The 21258-nt window shown below is 36.6% G+C and overlaps 2 protein-coding genes across 2 annotated transcripts in view; both read left to right on the forward strand.

The window, feature by feature from the left end:
* Positions 1 to 219: 219 nt before the first annotated feature.
* On the forward strand, positions 220 to 9845 carry LOC139966545 (sulfotransferase 4A1-like). Its single transcript, XM_071969697.1, has 6 exons — positions 220 to 451; positions 2891 to 3108; positions 3859 to 3985; positions 4992 to 5086; positions 5652 to 5766; positions 6725 to 9845. Exons 1-6 carry the CDS (start codon positions 274 to 276, stop codon positions 6838 to 6840), a joined length of 849 nt encoding a protein of 282 aa, XP_071825798.1. The 5' UTR covers positions 220 to 273; the 3' UTR covers positions 6841 to 9845.
* A 634-nt stretch (positions 9846 to 10479) lies between these two features.
* The window catches only part of LOC139966550 (EF-hand calcium-binding domain-containing protein 6-like), a 34759-nt gene continuing 23980 nt past the window's right edge, over positions 10480 to 21258 (forward strand). The window contains exons 1-9 of the mRNA XM_071969708.1: positions 10480 to 10919; positions 11699 to 11903; positions 13079 to 13206; positions 13549 to 13775; positions 16584 to 16787; positions 17616 to 17731; positions 19322 to 19452; positions 20068 to 20216; positions 20635 to 20745. Of these exons, the coding sequence (XP_071825809.1) occupies positions 11726 to 11903; positions 13079 to 13206; positions 13549 to 13775; positions 16584 to 16787; positions 17616 to 17731; positions 19322 to 19452; positions 20068 to 20216; positions 20635 to 20745 (1244 nt within the window). The 5' untranslated portion in view covers positions 10480 to 10919; positions 11699 to 11725. The remainder of the gene's footprint in view (positions 10920 to 11698; positions 11904 to 13078; positions 13207 to 13548; positions 13776 to 16583; positions 16788 to 17615; positions 17732 to 19321; positions 19453 to 20067; positions 20217 to 20634; positions 20746 to 21258) is intronic.

A 21258-nucleotide genomic window follows, 5' to 3' on the forward strand; every position in this document is an offset into this window, starting at 1 on the left:
TTCAAATATCCACAGGACTTTTGCTATTAACATCCCTATCTACTTAATACTGGATTAAAATACCAGCTGCTTGAAACTATACAGGACCATGCACTGAACGAGGTGAGTCACAATTTCCCAGGGTTGCATCACGGAAATTTCTGTGGGTTGTATGCAGTATAGTGCGCAACAAAATACGACTTGAGCAAGTTCAATGATTATGTTTTCTTTCTAAGCTTTATCCAGTCCAAACCCTGCAGTGTACTTTGACTAGGGTAGTACTAGAGTGATACTATGGCGTACATTTCCTCGCCAGATTCTCCTACCCCTTTTGAAGTCGAAGAAGACTTATTGCATTACTACGTTGTAGATGGTGTTAGACTCCCACCTTTTTGTAGAGGAAAACTAGATGACATCGCCAATTTTACAGTACGGGAGGACGACGTATGGATTTTATCGTACCCCCGAGCAGGTAGCCTAACTATAGCATTACTAGGCTAGGCCAAACACTGTAGTCTAAATACTTATATACTTTATGATATGGGCATAGTCTAGGCCTAAGCAAGTAGGCCTAGACCTAAGTAGTAATATCATAAGACATAGGCTTATCTTCACCGTAGTCTAGCTCAAAGTTAGACCTAAGTTTACAGTACAGTATTAAGCCTAAAAGCATGTTAATTGTTATGTATCACATGCTTGGTAGGCCTACTGTAGGTATCGCAGCTGTGCTCGCCATGCGTATGAAATGTGAAACCTTTAACTTTTAAGTGTCACATAGGTTACTAAATTCTTACCAACTTCTTACTCATAAGGCTTTCTCAATTCCTAGTATGATCTAAGTGTCCTTGCAAGTTGTTGATTACCTTGCAATGCAGGTGTATCACATTCACTATGTACAGCAGCTAGGAAAGGCTCCATGCCTTACATCCCCTAGGCCTATATAATAATTATTTTATGGGCTAAGCCTACATGGCGACCAACATTTTTATGTAAGCAGACACACATAATGGAGAGGGATTAGTGAAGGCCCACCAAAGCCATAGCCTAAGATTTATGTTTCTAATTGTTTGATTATGTGTAGGCCTAAATGATATACTAACAACAGAAATGAATATTTTCAAGATTTACATAGTTTTCAAACATAGGCTTTTGTGTAGATATGTAGTAGAAGGGAAACTTCTCTATATTAGATGAGGCCTCAGTGTGAAGAAAAGAATTGGAATTCAGGGAACAATTTATCTGATATCCCAAAAATGCAGAATGCTATAAATAAAGACAATATCTTAGTGTTCAATTTTTGTGTAGCAGCTTTGAATGCTCTGAACTTTGTCTCTTTGTATCACCTGTTACCTCCCCCCCCCACCACCCCCTTCAATTCCCCTCTCTGTTTTGCATGTGCTCTCTCAACTTCATATCCATGCATCCTTTCAAATCTGTTGAAGAAGCTCTGTCAGTTTTCCAGAAGAGGAGAATAAAGGTAATTTATGGTTTGCTGATTTCTCATCTTCTTATGTTGATCCTTTATTTTATTTTTGTTTTTGCTTCCAAGAAAGGTCACAACTTTGGTTAATTTTCATAAATTACAGTGAATTGGAAATTCAGATCTATAAGTCTAACAAGGTTCATGTCTTCTAATAGTATAATAATATAATCTTCAATAATATCAAGATGATTCTAATCAACTGGTCAAGGACCACTTGTCCTATCCAATACAATGATATCAAGAATTTTCTCATCAACAAGTCAATAAATTATTCCAAGAAGAATAAAAAATGATGCCTTTCATTAAAAGGAAAAGGATTGCAGAATTGTTTCTCTCAAATAAAGGTGGATCAGATTTTCCCAGACTGTGAGACCGATGTATGAGCTGATGACACTATACGCATCTCTTTAATAAATTCAGCACGGAACCCTCCTCCCCCTGCCCCCCCCCATAATAAAACAGCAGTTGCTAATTAAATCATAGCTTTATCTGTTTCCTCTTGTACAGACTTTAAAGATGTTAATTCCTATGTGTTGGCTTAATTTTATTATTCTGTTTTTAATCCAGATGATATGTTCCCATTGTACAGATGTGGTTTTATCCTTGCATGCTAATGGTGTGTCCTCCTTTTTGTGATTTATTTTCCGTCCAGGTTGATGATTGATTGCAGAGTGTCAAGCCCTTACCGTATAAACATCTTAATCCCTTTTCTGTTTGTATATTTTTGCACGTCTGTGCTTTTAATGTACATTCAACAAAAGGTATGATGGAGGTGAGTTTAAGGGGCACAATTTGCAGTGAAATCAACTTTATATGATGCCCAGTCGAGTAGAAAAACCAAATTGTCATGCCTTTGGATCGAGATTTATTCCTTGCAAGAGACCTTCTTCATTACTGTAGATTGATTTTGCACATGTATACAGTATGGCATTATAAATGACCATCACTTTGGGTTAGCATTTCAAATGCCAGTTTTTCTGGAAAAGCACTATTAAATGTCATCAAACTTGCAATTGAATAAACATGGCTTTGTGTATTTCCTGCTCTTTAGTTTGTTGGTGTTTTGGTGGAGCTATGTGAACTGCCTTTCATTTTCAAAATTTGATAACCAGAAGGAGAGAAAAAGTCCATTTCTGTGGAGTAATTGAGGCTCTATTTGCAAATCTATTTGAAGGTTTCAAGCAAAATCCTCCCTTACCATTTGTTAGTGCTATGGAGTACCTTGTATCATTAGTATCTTATAGATATACCGAAAAAATCTTAACTATTTCGTTGAGCTGCTCATTGGCTAAAATTGTGAAATTTTAGACCTGAATATGCAACAATAGTTAAGCAAAAATAAAAATGGTTGGGTTTAGTTCTCCTTTAATTGTAGAACAATGTAACTAAAAATGCAACATTGTTTTCATTTTCAATTTCTCATCAAAGGTGGGTGGATCCAGGACATGGTTCATCTGATCCACTCTGAAGGAGGAGACATCCTCAAGGCGGATCTTAGCCTAGAGGCAGTGGAGGACGCCATACCATTCCTCGAGGGACCTAGCCCAGGTCTGGAGACGCTCAAGAATCTGCCCTCACCTAGGTGCTTCAAGTCACATCTGCCCTTCAGGCTACTTCCGAGAGGCGTCCAGGATAAGCAATGCAAGGTGATTTTGTACATAGCATGTGTCACTGTTCATCAGAATCAATTTGTTATGAAACATTGTGATGAAACATTTTTCATTGTTATAAATTATGTCATGCCCATCATAACATAAGGTTTCATTACTATGTGTTATGTTAAATAGAGAACACAGATATCTCACCCATTATTAACCCTTTGTGCGTTGTTGAGATTTAACCCGCAATAGGTGTGGGACAAAACCAACCACACCCAATTTTTTACCCATATCCCCCCCCCCCCCATCTGACAGCTTCCTCCCTCCTTCTCTCTCAGTCCCTGCAAAAATTTTGATGTTGAAGTTTATAAAGCAATAACAAGGTTATAAACCTTTGTATTTATGTAACTGTAATATCTTTGACCACTGTCCAAATCCCCATGGCTTTTTGTAATATGATACAAGCTAAGTGGCTCCTTATAATAAAGTGTGCATGTTCTTGTTTGTAGTTTATATTCAAATTTATTAGATTTATAAATTTATTATTCTTCTCATAATCAAAACAAATCAGATACCCAAATGGGTTTTTCTCAGTTTTGGTAAATAAAATGTAACAAAAATAGTTAGTTTCTGTGCAACGCTTTTCAGTGTCTAATAGTATTTGAAACTTGTTCTGTTTTAATTTGCTTGGACAAAAAATATTATAATTAATTATAAGTGTAGCAACAATTTAGGGCATAGATGAAAGCTCAACATTGGCAACCATAAAAATATATTTCAACTTTTTGTTTGTTACAGGTCATCTACGTTGCTCGTAATCCCAAGGACGTGATGTGTTCATTCTATGACTTTCACCGCACTGTACAGATCATACACTATAAGGGGACGTTCCAACAATTTTACTACAGGTTCATGAACAGCAAATGTAAGTAAATAAACATTTTTAAAAAAACACAAGAGCAATATTGAAAGAAGGCCTGAAAGGTCAGAGAGAGGTCTTAATGAATTCTGTCCAATTTTGCTTTTGTACGTGATGTAGTTTAACTGATGTAGTCGTTTGACAGACTCAAGTTAATTTTACTTTCATCTGAACCGATTGATACGGAAATGTTAAAGGTGCTGTCAAAACTTTAAGATCTTTTCTGCAATTTTGATGCAATTCAACTTTTTGAGCTGTAAAATATTGAAATAATGACATTCTGAGCATTATGAATCATGTTTTGTTGCAAAATGTTGATTTAAAATGAGATTAATTAAGTGATAAATTATCATTTGAAAAAAATTATTGCAATGATGACATTCCAATGTGAGTGTAATCAAACATTTTGCTACAAATTGTTTAACTTATGATATTTCATAATTACCATTTGGTCATTTGACAGCAAAATGTTGAATTCCTCACTTATTGGATTGAAGGGAATTTGTCATTTTGTTGCAAATTGATTTAATGTATGATCCAAACATTTCATCATTTTGTTGAATTTGTTTAAAATATTTTAACATATTGATGGCACCTTAACATTTCCATAGATTGAGAAACTTTTTTCCCTCTTTCAATTCTTTTAAAAGTGTTATTCTTGATTGTTTATGTGACTTGTACTGTTTACAAATTGCATTCAGTTAATATCTTGGACAACAATGAACAAACGTTTGCCCTCTCCCTCCCCACAGCTTAGTTCTACTCCCCGAGATAGCCTGATTTCATAATTGTACGGTAAACTTTGTTTCACCTCATTGGATAAGCTGATACCTCCTATTAGGTGTTATTCACAAACATATGAAATCACATTAATCTTTACAGCAGTTCAATTAACATGTCGTTCTGTTCAACCTCAAGGATTTCCATAAGGAGATAATACTGGAACAATTAAGTACAATCTTAGCCAATAATAGCGATAATTCCGTGGAATTGCTCTCCTTTTTCCTTGCAGTGGGGTATGGATGTTACTTCAGTCATGTTAAGAGCTGGTGGAACCAGAGAACTCATCCAAATGTTTTCTTTTTGAAGTACGAAGACATGCACAAGGTATGAAAAGTCATCGATATATTACACGCTAATATTTTGAAGAAACATTACCAGTTTAACCCTCGGTCAATCTGGATTCTCCTTTTAACTCTTTTGTCAAACCTCAAGAGGAAAATCTTGGTTGTACAAACAGAAGTTCAGTGGTCTCAGACCACCCGATACGGTAACCCTAAAAATAACACCTGATCTGACAAAAGGTATGACTATTCTTCTGGAAATCTTCAAAACCTCAAAAAATGTGGGGAATTTCCTAGTTGTAGCTGTATTTAAAAGACAAAATGTATTCCCACCTAAAGATGCGGTGTTCCCATTTCAACCAAAGAATATATGGTTACAATAATCACAGCGCAATTGCTCACTAAGAGAAGTGATGATCGGTACTTAGTAGTTAGTGAAGTTAAAGGTTTTTCTAAATATTTCATATTACCTGTATAGTCCCTGTATGAATGATTTTCTGTCTTTTAATAAATATCATGAAATAAATATTTCTGTATTTAATAATCTTTTGCTCTTCTTTTTGGAAAAAGTTTTTGATCTGTTTTTCGTCTCTATTTTCAACTCCAAGGAATTCAAGAAGACGGTGATTAAAATGGGCGAATTTTTGGGCCAACCTTTGACCACCGATAAAATGCTGGACGTCTGCGCCTACTGGGATGAAGAGGCCAAGTACAATAGAAAAGGTATGTATGTCTTCAACCAGAGTAAAGGAGTAATATTAGTCGGTTTGAAATTCAATTTAATTTATTACATGTATATATTTGTCCTATACTTCGGTCACGTGAGCAACTCAAGTCAGGGTCAGTGACTCAAGTCAGTGACTTAATATCACTGACTTAAGTCACTCAGTGTATTCTCCCTCTGGTGAGAGTTTCCATTTTAAAAAGGTGAATTGAGCATTTTGATTTCAGAAAGAGGGTGACCGGTTTAGTAATACAAGACTGCTTTTCAACGTCATAATTCTGCAGGGCCAAAAAATGATTTCTTCTTGTATTTCACCAAGTCTGGACTTATCATTGTACACAAAACATTTTTATTCTCTAAGAAATAGTTATGGTACTGCATTATTATTTTCTAGATTGTTTATTTTTAAATTCAGAGCTCCTTTTAAGTATTTTCTCTCCCACCTCCACCCCCCATTTTCACCACTTGTTGACGTCTTCTCAGCTCTAAGTTGGAAATTATCTGCTTACCTCTGGAGGATGGATGACATCCTGGGATTATGTGTGTATGTGGATGAGAGGGGGAGGGGGGGGGGGGGAGGTGGGTTGCAGGTCTTAAAAGTACAAAACATCTGCTGCACCAAGTAGGGCCCCCATTCTTGTAAATAAAAAAAAGCTGGTCTGAGCAAGTTGTTAACCTCCCTATGCTTTGGTTATCTAACTTTGTATCATCTGGGGGGGGGGGGGGGGGGAGGTTGGAGGTGAACAGGCGGGTAAGGAGGGCATGGAGGAGAACAATAGGAGCTTGCTATTGTACACCTCGGTATTGTGACAATAGCCATGACAGTATTGATGGTATCAGACTATCTTGTTGTATAATGATTGTGGGTCTTCCACATCATAGCCCAACTTTCAATTTTAATATTCAAATATATAAAAGCTGACTTGTTTTGCTATATTTCTTTTCCCCACATTGTAGAAGACAGAGTTGGATACTGGAAATATCACTTCACAATCCACATCAACGAGAAGTTCGAAAAATTGTATCCGGACAAATTGAAAGACAGCGATCTGACCTTTGATTTTGACCTGTGAATGGAAATGCATATTCATTGTTGGATGTTAAGTATTTGGTGCATATTTATTTCCCTCCTGTCCAATCAGGTTCCAGAGAACTGTCAGTGTTTTGTTCACCCTAATTATGTAATCAAGCTTTTGCAAGAAGTCATTTTCTTTTTTCCTCATTACATTTCCCCGTTTTAACATTCCTTATTTGACGTTGGTATGTAGCGGGATCAGAGGTTGTCCACATCTGCAAAAAGAATTGATAACTCATTTTAGTAATATAGCATGCACGTGAAATAGTATTACGTGGCCACAGATATAAGTCTGTTTTTCGGCAACTGGACAAAAGAGTGTTTTTGTCCGCAATCACAAAACCTGTTGTTTTTGGTATTGGAACTGAAAGCCTGGTGCCCTGGACTGTAGTCGAGTAATGTGTGCAATATTGTTCAATAATTGGTGTTCAGATCCAGATGATAGAGGAGGTTTGAATTTTACAGGTTTTACTAGATAAAACTATGTGTTGCGTGTGTTAGACATCAGTAATATTACATTTACTCATTATTGAGATGATCTTCTACCAAAAAGTTTTGATTTTTCCCTTTTCTATTTTATTTTTTAATATTGTCAGAAGAGCAGAGTTGATTTATCTAACAAGAGTAAAGTAACATGGAAAGTGTGACTCATTGTTCTTACGGCAAATTAAACTGAATTTTTTTTCACAGACAAAATTCAAGGGCAGTTTTGGTCATCCAATATGAAAATATTTAGAGCTTAATACAGTGGGACTGTTCTTCAAAAATCAACCCGGTAATATGGTTTGAGTTCAATAAGGATGTAAGTCATAAACAAACAAAAAACCTTGAAAAGAAACAGCCCAATATTAATGACCATGGGTAAATACAGTAAACTTGGCTTACACTCAACGGTAGCCCATGATGGGGTCCAAGGGACATAGAGCCAGTTATCAGAGGGTTTTTTTTTACAAAAAGGATCATTTTGATCATTGACAGAGGAAATATTTTGGAGAACATTTTTGGCCAATTTTTACCACTACTGGTTGCCATCACTATTTTTTTTCTGCTGAAAAGGTGTTTTCGTCGATTTTATTTTCGTATTTATTTTTGTATTTATTTATTTTCGTCAATATTAGAGTATTTCTGCAGAGTAATAAGGGAACAAGAGTAACCGCAACCGATCTAAGACAGTTAAAGCGACAGTGATCTTGTGTACAGTTTTGGTTTCTGCCTTTAGAATTTGTAAACATTTGTAACCTTGCATTGGTTACACAATGTGTTTACGTAATTATGTATTTTATGGGTAACCAAAACAAAACTTCTCAGTGTAAATAAGGGTGGGCAGGCTTGATATGTTCCTGATAATAGATTGTGCAGTTTATTCTTGAATATATTTCTCAACAGGTTTTGTTGTCATAGAAGCAAGGAGTTATGCAAACTGTTTATTAACACACCTAAGGAAAGAGCTGTGGTAATTAAGGCTTTATTCTGCAGCTGGGTAATGACATATTATAACTTATAACAGGGGAAATCACAATAAGTTTATTGTATTGTTGATGTTTTCATACAGTCACAAATTCTCTGGCACAGGGTTGGCCAAAAGTGGAACCACAACCACCCATAACGCTCAGGGACATCCTAGGTCTACCAGTAAGATGCTACTTCCTTTTTTCTTTCTTTTTTGCCAAGGCCGAACATAAAACAAAAGTAGATAATATGAATTGATCGATGGGTTTAAGATTGTTTCATGACAGGGCAAAGTTTAGGTTATGTTAAAATTTTCCATCCTGTGTCATGGGTTATATTAAAATAGCTTTGTATTATTGGAAGAGTGCCTCTTGCAACAGAGTGATATTTTTGCAGCCCCCCCCCAATCTCTCTCACCCATCCCAAACACTTTTCACTTGAACAGCCCTTGGCCAAGGATTACCATATTTTATGTAAGAAAATATGAAGGCGGCTTGCCGCAGGTTGGGATATGAAACGAATTGGGTGGTTCGCCTTCCCCTTTGTGGAAGACAAAATTAATTTCAATGTTGGTAGCAAAAGTTGTTATATGACTTGTACGATCGGAATGGTTGAAGAACTTGTTATATGCCTTGTACGATCGGAATGGTTAAAGAACTTAAAAGTCTGTTGACAATTTGTATCTCTGTGCTCAACTTTATTTAGATAGATAGCCGAATCACTGGAGAGGAAAATTATTCCACTGAATTTATTAGTACAACTTTTTTGGAATTACCTTCAAATTTGGAAAATTTTGTCAATCCACCTGGATGCTGAAGCCTAGCAGTAGGCCATTAAGGTTGTTTATTGAACCAGAGTCCCCAATGTCTATGGGATTCCCCCTCCCTCCACCCCTTCCGCCCAAGGGTTTGGTTCTGACATTTTCAGCCAATGGATCCCCAGTGAAATAAGTTAGCCAAAAAGAACTTTGTGATTTTAACATGTGTGTTATTGTCTCAACAGGTCAAGCACAGTTAAGTGTAGTAAGGGTGACAGGCCCAACTCTTACTCTTAAATGGGGGGGGGGGCACTAAAACCATAGCTATAACACTGCCTGGACGCTTATAGTAAACAAGAGACATGTCCGGGAAATATGGACATATGGTATTAAACCATGAAGTGAGCAGTTCACATTTTCCAACGTTCTTGAGTACACTTTTAGAACATAAACTGTTTCATAAGGCTTAGAGAAAGAAACATGAAGAGAAAGTTCTCTTATGTTATTATTTTGCTCGAAATTGTTGTGTGTTGAGAATCCAACCATTAGAGTGAGATGATGGATTCGAAAAAAAATTGTTCAGACCAAAATGTTTTATTTCATAATTAATAATTGCTTCATATTTTGATCTGTAATATGCTTCCCTGTAATTGTGACAAAAGTAAAACAATTATCTAAACAGTAAATATAAAATTATATATGTGAGGTGGTGCTTAATCTGTTCATAAATGTTTGCCTTATGGGTCAAAGTATATTGTATTCAAAATAATACTAAATAAAACAAGAATTTGAAGTAAGTCATGTTCAGTTTATGTTTTTTTTTTGTCTGTAGTGTGTAATATTAATAAATGCCATGTATTTGCAGTTTTAAGGAAAGTTTAGTAATGTTAGAATGGCTATAGACTCTCCAAAAGTACTTACCAAGATGCTCAGACCATCCAGAACATTTCCAGAGTTTCTTAGGAAAGGAAAGAAGGACTGGGTGAGAAAGGGGGTCGGGGAGTGGGACTTACAGTGAAGTCCCAATCAAGGACCCTATGAAGTTAACAAGAAGCTTCACACAAAAGCCGCAAATCCTGTGGCTATTCGTATAATAAATAATAAAAATGTCAATGGTACAGCCAACTCCCCCCCCCCCCATCCGACGGCATAAACCTGCAGAATTCCAATAACCGAAACAAATCTAGAGATTGATGCCAGAAACCTGGTGACGACTAAATGTTCTCAAGTAAATAAACATTTTAGAATGTAATAATATCCACAACTGCACTTAAATCTGCTTTACTTTCTTTGGCATTATAAGGTTTTATCTATGTTAGGTTTGGAAATCCCAACAGACGATTACTAAAACTGTGAAAGTTGGTGTCAGATCTGTAACCGGGCCTGGGTGGGGGGTGGGCTGTGTGGCTCCATGCAGAATACTGTGCCCGTGTGTTTATGACCCACTTGTAGGTGAAATTATTATAGTTCAAAGTTTTGCGAAGTACAGCGGAAGGGTAGTCGTCATATTGGTATACTACCTGCATAGCAACCCACACTGCAAAATTTTTCCATAGCAACGAGCGTCGCGCTCGTATTTTGTCGTACAGGTGTTGCCTGGAAATCTACCGGTGGAGTACTAGTAGATTATGTGCACTATCACCACATTATGTTAGTTAAGCTACAAATGATGAGTGTATGAAATTGTAATGAACTGTAGCTTGTCTGTATGTTGTTAGATTCCAGTTCGGTAAAGGGCCAGTATGTGTAGGATTTTGTGTCTAACTAGGTCTATGCACAATGAACTATAAAAGCAGACAGTTGTAAACTGAAAGTTTCGATATTAGCCGTCGAGAACGAGACCACTGATTCGTCGTAACAACTTTGGGAACGTGAGTTGCACAAGCTGACTAAGCTATAGCCTGGCCTACCTCAGATTCAGCGTAACTATGTATAGGCCTAGGTCTTAGGCCAAGCCTTTACATCACAAACTCACCACAAGTACCAGAATTAAACTTACGGTAACTAAGCCGGTCATGTAACTTTATTCCCCAATTGGCAAATCGTTATATGTTACTATGTTAGCCTAGGCCTAAGTCATCTTCTCATGTAGGCCTAGGCATACTGTAACTGTAACAACTAGTTGTGTAACTGAGGCCTAAATTACAAACAGGCTAGTACTTAAATTACTGTCCTGATGATATGCTCATCAAGAAAGAGAGTGAAGCAGAGCCTCATGATGGTGTTTCAGCCAGAATTAATAAACTGCATGCTACGTACTGCTGTAAACCTAAGGCCAAGCCTGTAGGCTATTGTGTTTTTATTGTCCCGGCGACTTGTGCTACAACTTCAATACAACACAGTCAATACCTAACGTTACCGGTAAGAACTTAGATAGACCTAGGTCTATGATAAGATTGGGCTAGCCTTCATGACATGGGCCTAGCTTGGGTATTAGTACATAGCACAGAGTACACACTTGGTTTTTACAGCCTCTGATTTGGAAGTCTACAGAATTACTGTAACTGGATAAATTCTGCAAACTAAAACAGATATTACCAAGTTAAATTGCTTGGACTTGTCAGTTCTTAGGCCTAGGCCATAAACAGTTTTACTAATAGGCCTAGGCCTACCCCTGAATTTAAGGAGATTATTTCTTTTTACTTTTAAGATTTGGCAACAGCTATTGTAATTTGTGATGGCTAGTGGACTAGCAGAGCTGCACACATCAGCTGTTCTACCAGCTACCGGAGGTCTCTTATTTTCCCCCCACCAAATTTTAAGAACACCTCGGAATCTACGCCCTGCAAGTCAAGCATCCAGAGGATCCTTCGAGTTCAGACAGTCACCTGCACGTTCACCTAGCCAGTTGAGAGGTAGGAGATGTTCCACAAAGCCTTCATAAAATCAAATGTCACAAAAATAATTTTTAGTTTGATTCAATTTCTCAAGTGATTTGTATATATATTTTATCATGTACAATAAATCAAAACTATTTTTACCTCCAGAGATTTTCCATTCCATAATTTCCCTTTTCATTTTTTTATTTGGGTCATTGTTTGTAATAAATTGCTTAACTCTTGACCAAAAGTCCTGACTGAAGTTTCTGCTCCACCAGCTGTCATGGTTTTCTGTATTGAAGTATTGTAGCTGGAACTCCAATGATATAGTGCCATTTGAGAAGTTGGGTATATTTTAATTATATATCTATGATCTTATATTTCTAGCTCTGTTCTGCTGGAACATTACAATAAGAAGCTGTGAGATTATCTACAGTACCCTTACATTACTCAACGACACTACATTTACAAGCATTCCTACAAGAATCATTGTTTCTATTGAAAGACAGCAGTGAATAGAGTATTACAGATATCCTTCATTTTAAAGTTTAGAGTTATAGAGAATATTAGCGAGATAGAATATGTGAAGAAGAGCATACCAATTTATCAAACTTAATTGACTCTAGCGCCATCAGCTAGAGCTTTATAATGACTAAAGAGAGTTCTGAGAATTACTTTGTAGGTGTGTTCTGTGCATCTTATTTACTAAGCAGTTCATAACTTTAGTTGCAAAAGGATCATTCCACGTCAAATCACGGATGGCTGTTGCTTGACCCTCTCCAAAAATTACCACCCTCATTGCATGATTAGTGTACTGTGATATAAGCATATTCTGAAAATTTCAGTTGCATTGCTTCACACTTTACTGAACCATTAATTTAGAAAAGTATGTGAATTTGTTATCTTATTTTTAACTCAAAGGGTTATGGAGCCATGAATATATATGGTAGTTAGATAAATAACAAGTACTCTAGACTTCATGTGTCAGTACATAATCAAGCATAAACCCAAGTATCATCTGGTAGCAAAAAGTACTTTAAAAGAGATTCAACAATGAAGGCAACAGAAAATGTTAGAGAGAAGGAATTTATTTAACAAAAAGAAAATTCAATAAAGATGTCTTGCAAATTATGTTTAAAAAAATGATTTAACGAATAAACGCTAACTTTTTAATGATGAATAATTAAATGTTTGCATTGTTCTTTCTTTAGCATCGTTACCAGCACGATTCTCACCAGCACCAACAGCCATCACAACCAATCATGACAAGTTAACTTCAATAGAAGTTGAACAGTTACTGAGACAGAAAATCCAACAGAATTATCATGACCTTAAACAGGTATTTTTATTCTCTCTTTTTCTTCATATGTCTTCTTTTTTTTTAAGGGAGGGGGTTGGAGGAATGATGGGGGTATTATAATAAATGCTGTCTCATCAAATGCTTGAAGTTTTTATTTTAAGGTACTTTTTCAAGTACTGTTAGGTACTTTTAAAAGTGCCAAAAAGCTCTATAAATAGTTTTGATGCTGTTTTGAGCTATCAGGTCCAAAGAGTAATACAGTAATGAACAATTCTAGCTACTGTATGGTCCATTATTGACAATATTTTCAGTATTAAAATAAGTATAATTTTTCAAAAATGTTGTAAAATGTTAAATTTCTGTCAATTTATCTTTTTGTAGGCATGCCAGAATTATGATATCAACCAGAGTTTAACAATTACTAAGGGAGAGCTGAGAAGAGTCTTGGATACGTTCTGTGCACCCCTCACTACGGAACAGTTTGAATCTGTGGTCGCAAAGGTACCATTGAACGCTAACGGCACGATAACGTACCCATCATTCCTGGATAGATTTGCAAATACTGGGACCGGATCGAAAGAATCATGGAAAATGACATCAGGGCACAAGTAAGCATCATTGAAGTTAAAATTGTACAACAGTTTTTTTGGGGGAGGGGTGGGGGGAGGGCAGAGGGGGAGAGTATGCCATGCCATCCCACCATGTGTGTAGGAAGGCCAAATTTATCTTATGCCTAGCTCACCTGCAATTCTTAAATTGTAGCTCTGTTTTATTTCAGATTTAATGGTGTTTGCTATGTGTAGGAATTGAAAAAATAAGAGACACAACTTGTTTGAACACTCCCTAATCCAGACACACTGTTTGCATCTTACAAGGAGGTTCATTCTTGCCCAAATTTGCCACACCTTGGGTCACACATATTCAAATATACTGTATATATAGGAAATATTGAATTTCTTGGGTGTGCAGAGGGGGGGGGGGGGGAGGAGGTTCTCCACTCTCTTTTAGTCAGAATTTCATAAAAGTGCTTATTATAAACCGGGTCATTCCGTGTCAAATCACGGATGGCTGTTGCTGCACCCTCTCCAAAAATTCCCAAACTTTTTGTATGATTGGACCACCATGAAATAAGCATATTCTGAAAATTTCAGTTGCATTGCTTTACAATTGGCAAATTAATCACACTTTGAAATTTCGCAATTTGTCGCCACCATGACATTTTGGCATTTTCTTAAGTTTTGAGGTCTCATTTCTCAGCAATTACACATTTTACTACCTTTCTATTACATATGCCTATGGAGTCTATCCCATAGAACAGGAAAATAAAAAATTAGGATACAAAAATATTGTCTTGTGGAGTTAGGTCAACTTAAAAGTGTCAAAATATTCAATTTTTGTACTTTTCACTAAAAAATGTGCTATTTTTAGTGATAAATTGCTCCTAAACCACTGCTTCAGGGTACTTGATTCTTTCAGAGGTTATTATTTCTAGTATAAAAATTACAAAATAATGATTACAATGCTTTCCTATAATATGTTTGCAAGTTGTGCAACTCTAAAGTTGCTATTTCATGCTGCGATTCAGCATGAGGTAGGGGTTTTGATGCCAAATTTTTACCAAAGTAACCATGTTAGAGCTGTCAAGGTTTTATACTTTAATTATAAGTATAAAGTTCTCACACCTAAACAAATTTCAGGGTTCTAGCTGTTCTCAAAATTAATTTATGAAGTTGTTAAGTTGCTCCGATGTACAAAAGAGGTCGTCTTTGACGGCCTATAACTCAAAACGCGTCAAATTTAAAAAATCTGATATTTTTTTCTGGAAGAGATATAGTACCACCCTGTTTGTACAAAAAATTTCAGGAGGGTGTTTTGCCTTATTTTGAAATGAAAAATCCTCAAAGTTTGGGATTTTTTCAAAAAAACGTTTTTGCTTGTTTTGATGTTCCATGTGTTGTGAGCCTGGGTATTGTACTGTACTTCAAGGTCATTTAGTTCAATACTGTGCAGTTTTTAATTTCATATAGCAAAATACTATTTGCAATGTACTTGTCTGCTCCTGGTTGAATTCATTTCATAAGAAGACTTATAAAATGAATTTCAACCAGTACACACATATGTATGTACATTGTGTACAGTACATACACTGTACTGAGTGTATATGTACGGAGTGCCATGAGTGCCAGAAGACTATGTTAAAACAACACTAACACACTTTACACGTACACCCAGTACAGTTTTGTACTGTACATACATCTATGTACTGGTTGAAATTAATTCTATAGTAAAGTCTTCTAATTCAACCAATAGTATATGTACAGTGTGTATATTAGTGTTACTTTAAACATAGTCTTCTGGCACTCATGGCACTCCGTACATATACACTCAGTACAGTGTATGCACTGTACATACATACAAGACAATATTTTTGTAGCCTAATTTTTTATATTCCTGTTCTATGGGTTAGACTCTATAGGCATCTGTAATAGAAAGGTAGTAGAATGTGTAATTTCTGAGAAATAAGACCTCAAAAGTCAAGAAAATGCCAAAATGTCATGGTGGCGAGAAATTGCGGAATTTCAAAGAATTTTAAATCGGCCAATTGTAAAGCAATGCAACTGAAATTTTCAGAATATGCTTATTTTATGGTGGTCCACTCATACAATAAATTTGGGAATTTTTCAAAGATGTCGAACTACAACATACCCCAAAATTTGGTGATTTGATATGGAATGACCCAACCATAACATTGAGCAGTAGGGAATATGAACATTGACTATCAAGTACACAGCATTTAATACTTAATTAAACTCATAGCAGGGAAGTTCATTTATATATTTAATGTCATAATAGGTCCTCCTCCATCACCTATCCATACCTATGTTGTAACAAATGCTGAATTTAACAATGGCCTGTAACACATTGCAGTGCATTGTTTCAGACCTTGGAAGATAATGGTTAAAGGCATTGAAGGCTCGCCCCAAACCGTGTGCGGCCATCTGAAAAAAGTTAACTTTCTGTTCCTTGCAAGTGACGATTTGTTCGTGTCGCTACAAAATGCAGACAGTAATGAAACGTGATACCTTGTTATCTTTAGCTGGACCTGAGATGTCCATCGCTGTATCGTTTATACACTGTGCTGTGGGTATTGACTGCAGCTGTATGTACTAACTGTACACTAGTGTCTAATTACCAACGGTAGCAGGCTGTGTGTGTATTTTCTGGGATCGATGGTGGTGTCTAACACTTCTGTTACACCTCATCGAAAGTAGGTCAGATTACCGGCATTAGACGTTTCTTTTGCGCGAGTCTTCACACCCTTTTAAGTTGCAAACCTGCCTATATCTGAGTTTTAAAATTATAATTTCCAAATTGATCTGCTGAAATATAATTCTCTTTTTTCCCTTTCTTTGTAGATACAGCTACACAAAGGCTCCTCAAGACATGGGTACAGATGTCCTGGAGAGACAACTTCGATCTTCCATCTCCCAAAATGCCAAGAACGTCTTAAAATCGCTAAGACTGTTTGACTATAACAGAGATGGCAAGATCCAGAAACATGACATGAGAAAAGTAATTGAGAACTATGGGTTCAGAATGACAGATGAACAGTTTGAAAAGTAAGTAAAAAATTGATTCATTCTGGGATAAAACCCTAGTATTCAATAGATTCTGTTCAAATGCGAGTTTAGCTCTGTCATTTATGTTGATCAGATTTTCTGAAACGACATATGCGAAATGTCATTTTTCAAAGTTGTAATATCTCGCTGAATTGTCTTGTGGACATGTTTGCTACTACCGGTGGTAACCAGTGTTGTTCACAAAGCAGACAACCGATCACTCCTGATATATAAGTGTACCTTTAGAAAGATAAGTAGAACTGTCCATTGTTGTTTTTATACTTTTATTTTGTTTTTTAACATCCAGCAGCTTTTCTTGTGATTTCTTTCATCTTTTTTCTCTGTTTTTGATTTGTATCATTTTGAGGGGGGGGTGTTTTGCGCCATGAGGCCCTCTATTCGTTTCCCACAAACCTGATTCGAATAGTTTACAAGGATTTCCTAACTCAGTTAATATTCCTCCTGCAATGAATGATCTATAAATAGTTACCAAGATATGGTTCACATACATCTCCTTAGATGTGAGTATGTCGCTCAATCTTATCATTGCGAGGTGTACGCTCGATGAAGTAACTCACCTTCAAAAGGTTATAAAATCTTTGCAACAAATTCCCATCTTTTTTTCTAAACAATTACAATTTGTTTTAAATAAACCATTATAACATTATCATTGAGATGCAAAATAACTTAGATATTTAGGAGCATCTGTGCCGTTCTTAGGTTATAGTTCAAGATTTCAAAGTTTTGTCAAGATCATTTTATTATAAAGTAGTCATTTTGCATTATTTCTGACCCATTTTTCTTTTGGCTTTTTTTGTTGTTGACCAGGCTTTGGGCAAGGTACGATTTCCATCACAGCGGAAGCATGGACTACAATGAGTTTTTACAGAAGTTAGGCGTAAACGTGGAAAGTCTACGACATTCCGCACCAGCAAACAGGAGAGGTGAGCATGGCTTTAAATTGTGACATTCTTGTGGGCACACCTGCAGCTGTGATCAAACATGGTCATTATTTTAAAACACGATAGAAAAGGTGCGAAAATGTTTGACACGTTAAACAGCGAGTAGATGTGTCTGTATCCCTTTCGAATGTTAGACCACTTCAAACCAATGCATAGAAAACGTAAAAATTCTGGGTCGCAAAATAAGGTGTGTTTTTTGGCAGTTATGAAACGCATTTTCAAACCTCGCACGGATTTTCAAAGGTTGCCGCAACTCCTGTGTCAATTTGTGCTGCTTTGGGATGTACACACCTTTTCCCGAACAAACAAACACAAACTTGTGGTAGTGTGTGAGACTGGGTGAAAACTGGCAAATATAGGTCAGTTTTCTAGTAAATTAAACTCATTAATACCTGGGTGAGATAGAGTATCGTAAGTCAAGGTGACATCAAGTGCCAATCTCTATATTACTGAGTTTGGTAAAATCTACACATTAGGAGGTTAGTCCATTAAATCAATTGCTAGGTATGCTAAATATGCCGACCATGTTTGAAGTATCACAACAGTAAGAGATTCACAGCATTCCCAATCGTGTCAACACCGACACAGGTTATTCGACGAAGTCACATTCGCGATCGTTTTCAGAACATTACACGATATTTCTGTTTTGCTTCACTTTTGATACCATTTAACTGTGTGGACTTGATCCAAATGACTCAATTTTTTCCCTTTGTAAAATCATGGTTTTCTTACATGTTGATATATTTGTGACAAAAAACTATTGATGAACAATTGCCTTATATTGAGCATGCCCATCAAAATTTGCTTACTACACCAACATCAGCTGCGGATAAACCTTGTTTTTTTGGGGGGTGAGGGAGGGGGAGGGGGGAGGGGCTTCAGAGGCACATAGACTTAGTTGTTCTTACTTCATTCCTTGATACAATAAAAATTAAGAGTTGAGCAATTTTTGTTCATGTGATAAAATACTATTGATGAACAATTGCCTTATAATGAGCATGCCCATCAAAATATGCTAACTACACCAATATCAGCTGCGGATAAACCTTGTGTTTTTTATTGTGAGAGGTGGGGGAGGGGCTTCAGAGAAACATAGACTTAGTTGTTCTGCTACATTGCTTGTTACAATAAAATATAAGAGTTGAGCAATTTTTGTTCATGTGACAATAAAACTATTGATGAACAATTGCCTTATATTGAGCATGCCAATCAAAATTTGCTAACTACACCAATATCAGTGGTGGATAAACCTTGTTTTTCTTTGGGGGGGGGGGGGGAGGGGCTTAGACTTGATTGTTCTGCTGCATTGCTTAATACAATAAGTTGAGCAATTTTTGTTCATGTGCCAAAAAACTATTGATGAACAATTACCTTATATAGAGCATTGCCCATCAAAATTTGCTAACTACACCAACATCAGCTGCGGATAAACCTTGTTTTGGGGGGGGGGGGGTGAGGGAGAAAGGGGCTTCAGAGACACATAGACTTCATTGTTCTACTTCATTTGCTTGATACAATTAAAAATAAGAGTTGAGCAATTTTTGTTCATGTGAAATTAATTTCGAAACACAGGTGGAAGAATGGGCTCGGGAGATAATAATCATCAAGAGAGGCAGGTCGACAAGATTGCCATCATCAACAAAAGTGACGATCCCACCAGAGGAATGAATTATCGACAGATAGAAACTGAACTAAGGAAAAGGGTAAGTCGGCCAAACAAGAGGTAGATATACGTATATATTTCATAAATCCAAATTAATTAAAATTAAAGTTTGAGATTCAGCATTCACCTTCTCCTCACTCACCTAACCCCATCGTGGTTCCTACAACTGAGCTGTGATCATTCAGTGACGAGATAAGAATGTCACCATTTCATTTAAACTGTTACAATCCAATACATACTTACATAAAGTATTCCCCAATCCCCCTCCCTCTTTCCCCACCCCCCCCACTCCCAATATGCTAGAATGTCAGATAAACATTGCTCAAATTGCGACAATAATGTTAATGCTCTTCTAGGAGTTACCCCATACCGAGATATTTAATCGTCTATTTGAATAATCCTTAATGACTGGGAATAATATGGAGGGATCAGAACCTATGGGAAAGTCTACTTTTGAAAAACTTTCAGCAGTTTTCATCATGCTAAAATCTGGTGATGGTCTTTAAAGGCATTGCAGTTTCATTACTGTCTGTAGCGACATGAACAAAACGTCACTTGCAAGCAACGGAAAGTTAACTTTTTCAGATGGCCGCACGCTGTTTGGGCGATTCTTCAATGCCTTTACTGTACCGATTTGGTTTTTACTCTTTCGCAGTTACGGGATAACTACATCAATTTGAAGAAGGCGTTCATGGCGTTCGATGCCAAGAAGGATGGTTTTGTGACCTTAGATGACCTGAAGAGTATCATCATACACTTCACCATTCCTGTCTCTGACCAGTTGTTTCAACAACTCATGGATAGGTATAAATCTCACAAATTATTTACATCTTTCGGGAAGTTTTATCTGAATATGATGACATTTGTGATTCACCATCATCCCTTCTATTTTTTACTATCCCTTTTATCCTAGTGAAAATTTGAACAAGCTGGTGTACAGTAGTCATGGTAGCATGCCATTAAGGACAGTGACATAACCACCATACTCCAAGAAATTCCACATCCAAACATCCGACTAGACTCAGTGTAAAGTTTTTATTTCAACTCTAAAAGAGTAATTGTTTTCTCCCAAAGTGGTGCAGTTAGCTGTTAAATTATGCTAAACAGCAAGAATTACCACTTTCTTTGCTGATTGTTATATGCAAATAATGATGTATTATTCGATTCAGTATGATTGTTCACATATATGTAAACATTTCCTGCTAATTTTTTTTTTTTTCAGAATCGGATTCAAAGCATCGCACAAGATTCCGTGGGAACATTTCTTGGACAAGTTTCAAGATCCGCAGAGCAATGGAAACGGACAGACGATTCCGATTAAACCAAATCACAAGTGAGAAATACAATATTAAGATTTGATAAATGTAGCGATTTATGAATGAATAATAGGAGCTGCCAAACCATTATTCCTGTTGATTACCTGGGTTATTCAAGCTTTGGGTCAAAATCCATTTTTAGGGTCTCCAAATATTTTCAAGGGTCGTCATAACAAAAAATTTCTGATATTTGTTTCAAACAGTGGAAAAATCGTGAACATGACTTGCTTTGAAAGTTGTAAAATACAAATCCAAATTGCAACAAAGCACCCTTCACCATATGAAAATTTCTGATATGTGAAGGGGATACCTCGTCCCTTTAAACCCCATTCTCCAGGCAAACAGCAGTCAACCCTAGAGTGTTGCCAAGATTGTCAAGGTGAAAATTGGAGTCACCAAGCCGAAAAGTTGGAATACCAAGGACTTAAACCATTATATCTATTATTAGAGTTCTATTTACAACACCATGGCATGGTTACTATTTCAAAAAATTTTCAGTCTGTTTCAGCAAAATGGGATGATTCCATGAG

The sequence above is a fragment of the Apostichopus japonicus genome, chromosome 1 (genome assembly GCF_037975245.1).
Source record: "Apostichopus japonicus isolate 1M-3 chromosome 1, ASM3797524v1, whole genome shotgun sequence".
NCBI lineage: Eukaryota > Metazoa > Echinodermata > Holothuroidea > Aspidochirotida > Stichopodidae > Apostichopus > Apostichopus japonicus.

Excerpts from the sequence above, each read along its gene's own strand:
- LOC139966545 (XM_071969697.1), top strand. The coding sequence starts at position 274 with ATGGCGTACATTTCCTCGCCAGATTCTCCTACCCCTTTTGAAGTCGAA. Across the intron at positions 3,109-3,858 it reads TCCAGGATAAGCAATGCAAG|GTCATCTACGTTGCTCGTAA; the intron begins GTGATTTTGTAC and ends TGTTTGTTACAG. Across the intron at positions 5,087-5,651 it reads AGTACGAAGACATGCACAAG|GAATTCAAGAAGACGGTGAT; the intron begins GTATGAAAAGTC and ends TTCAACTCCAAG.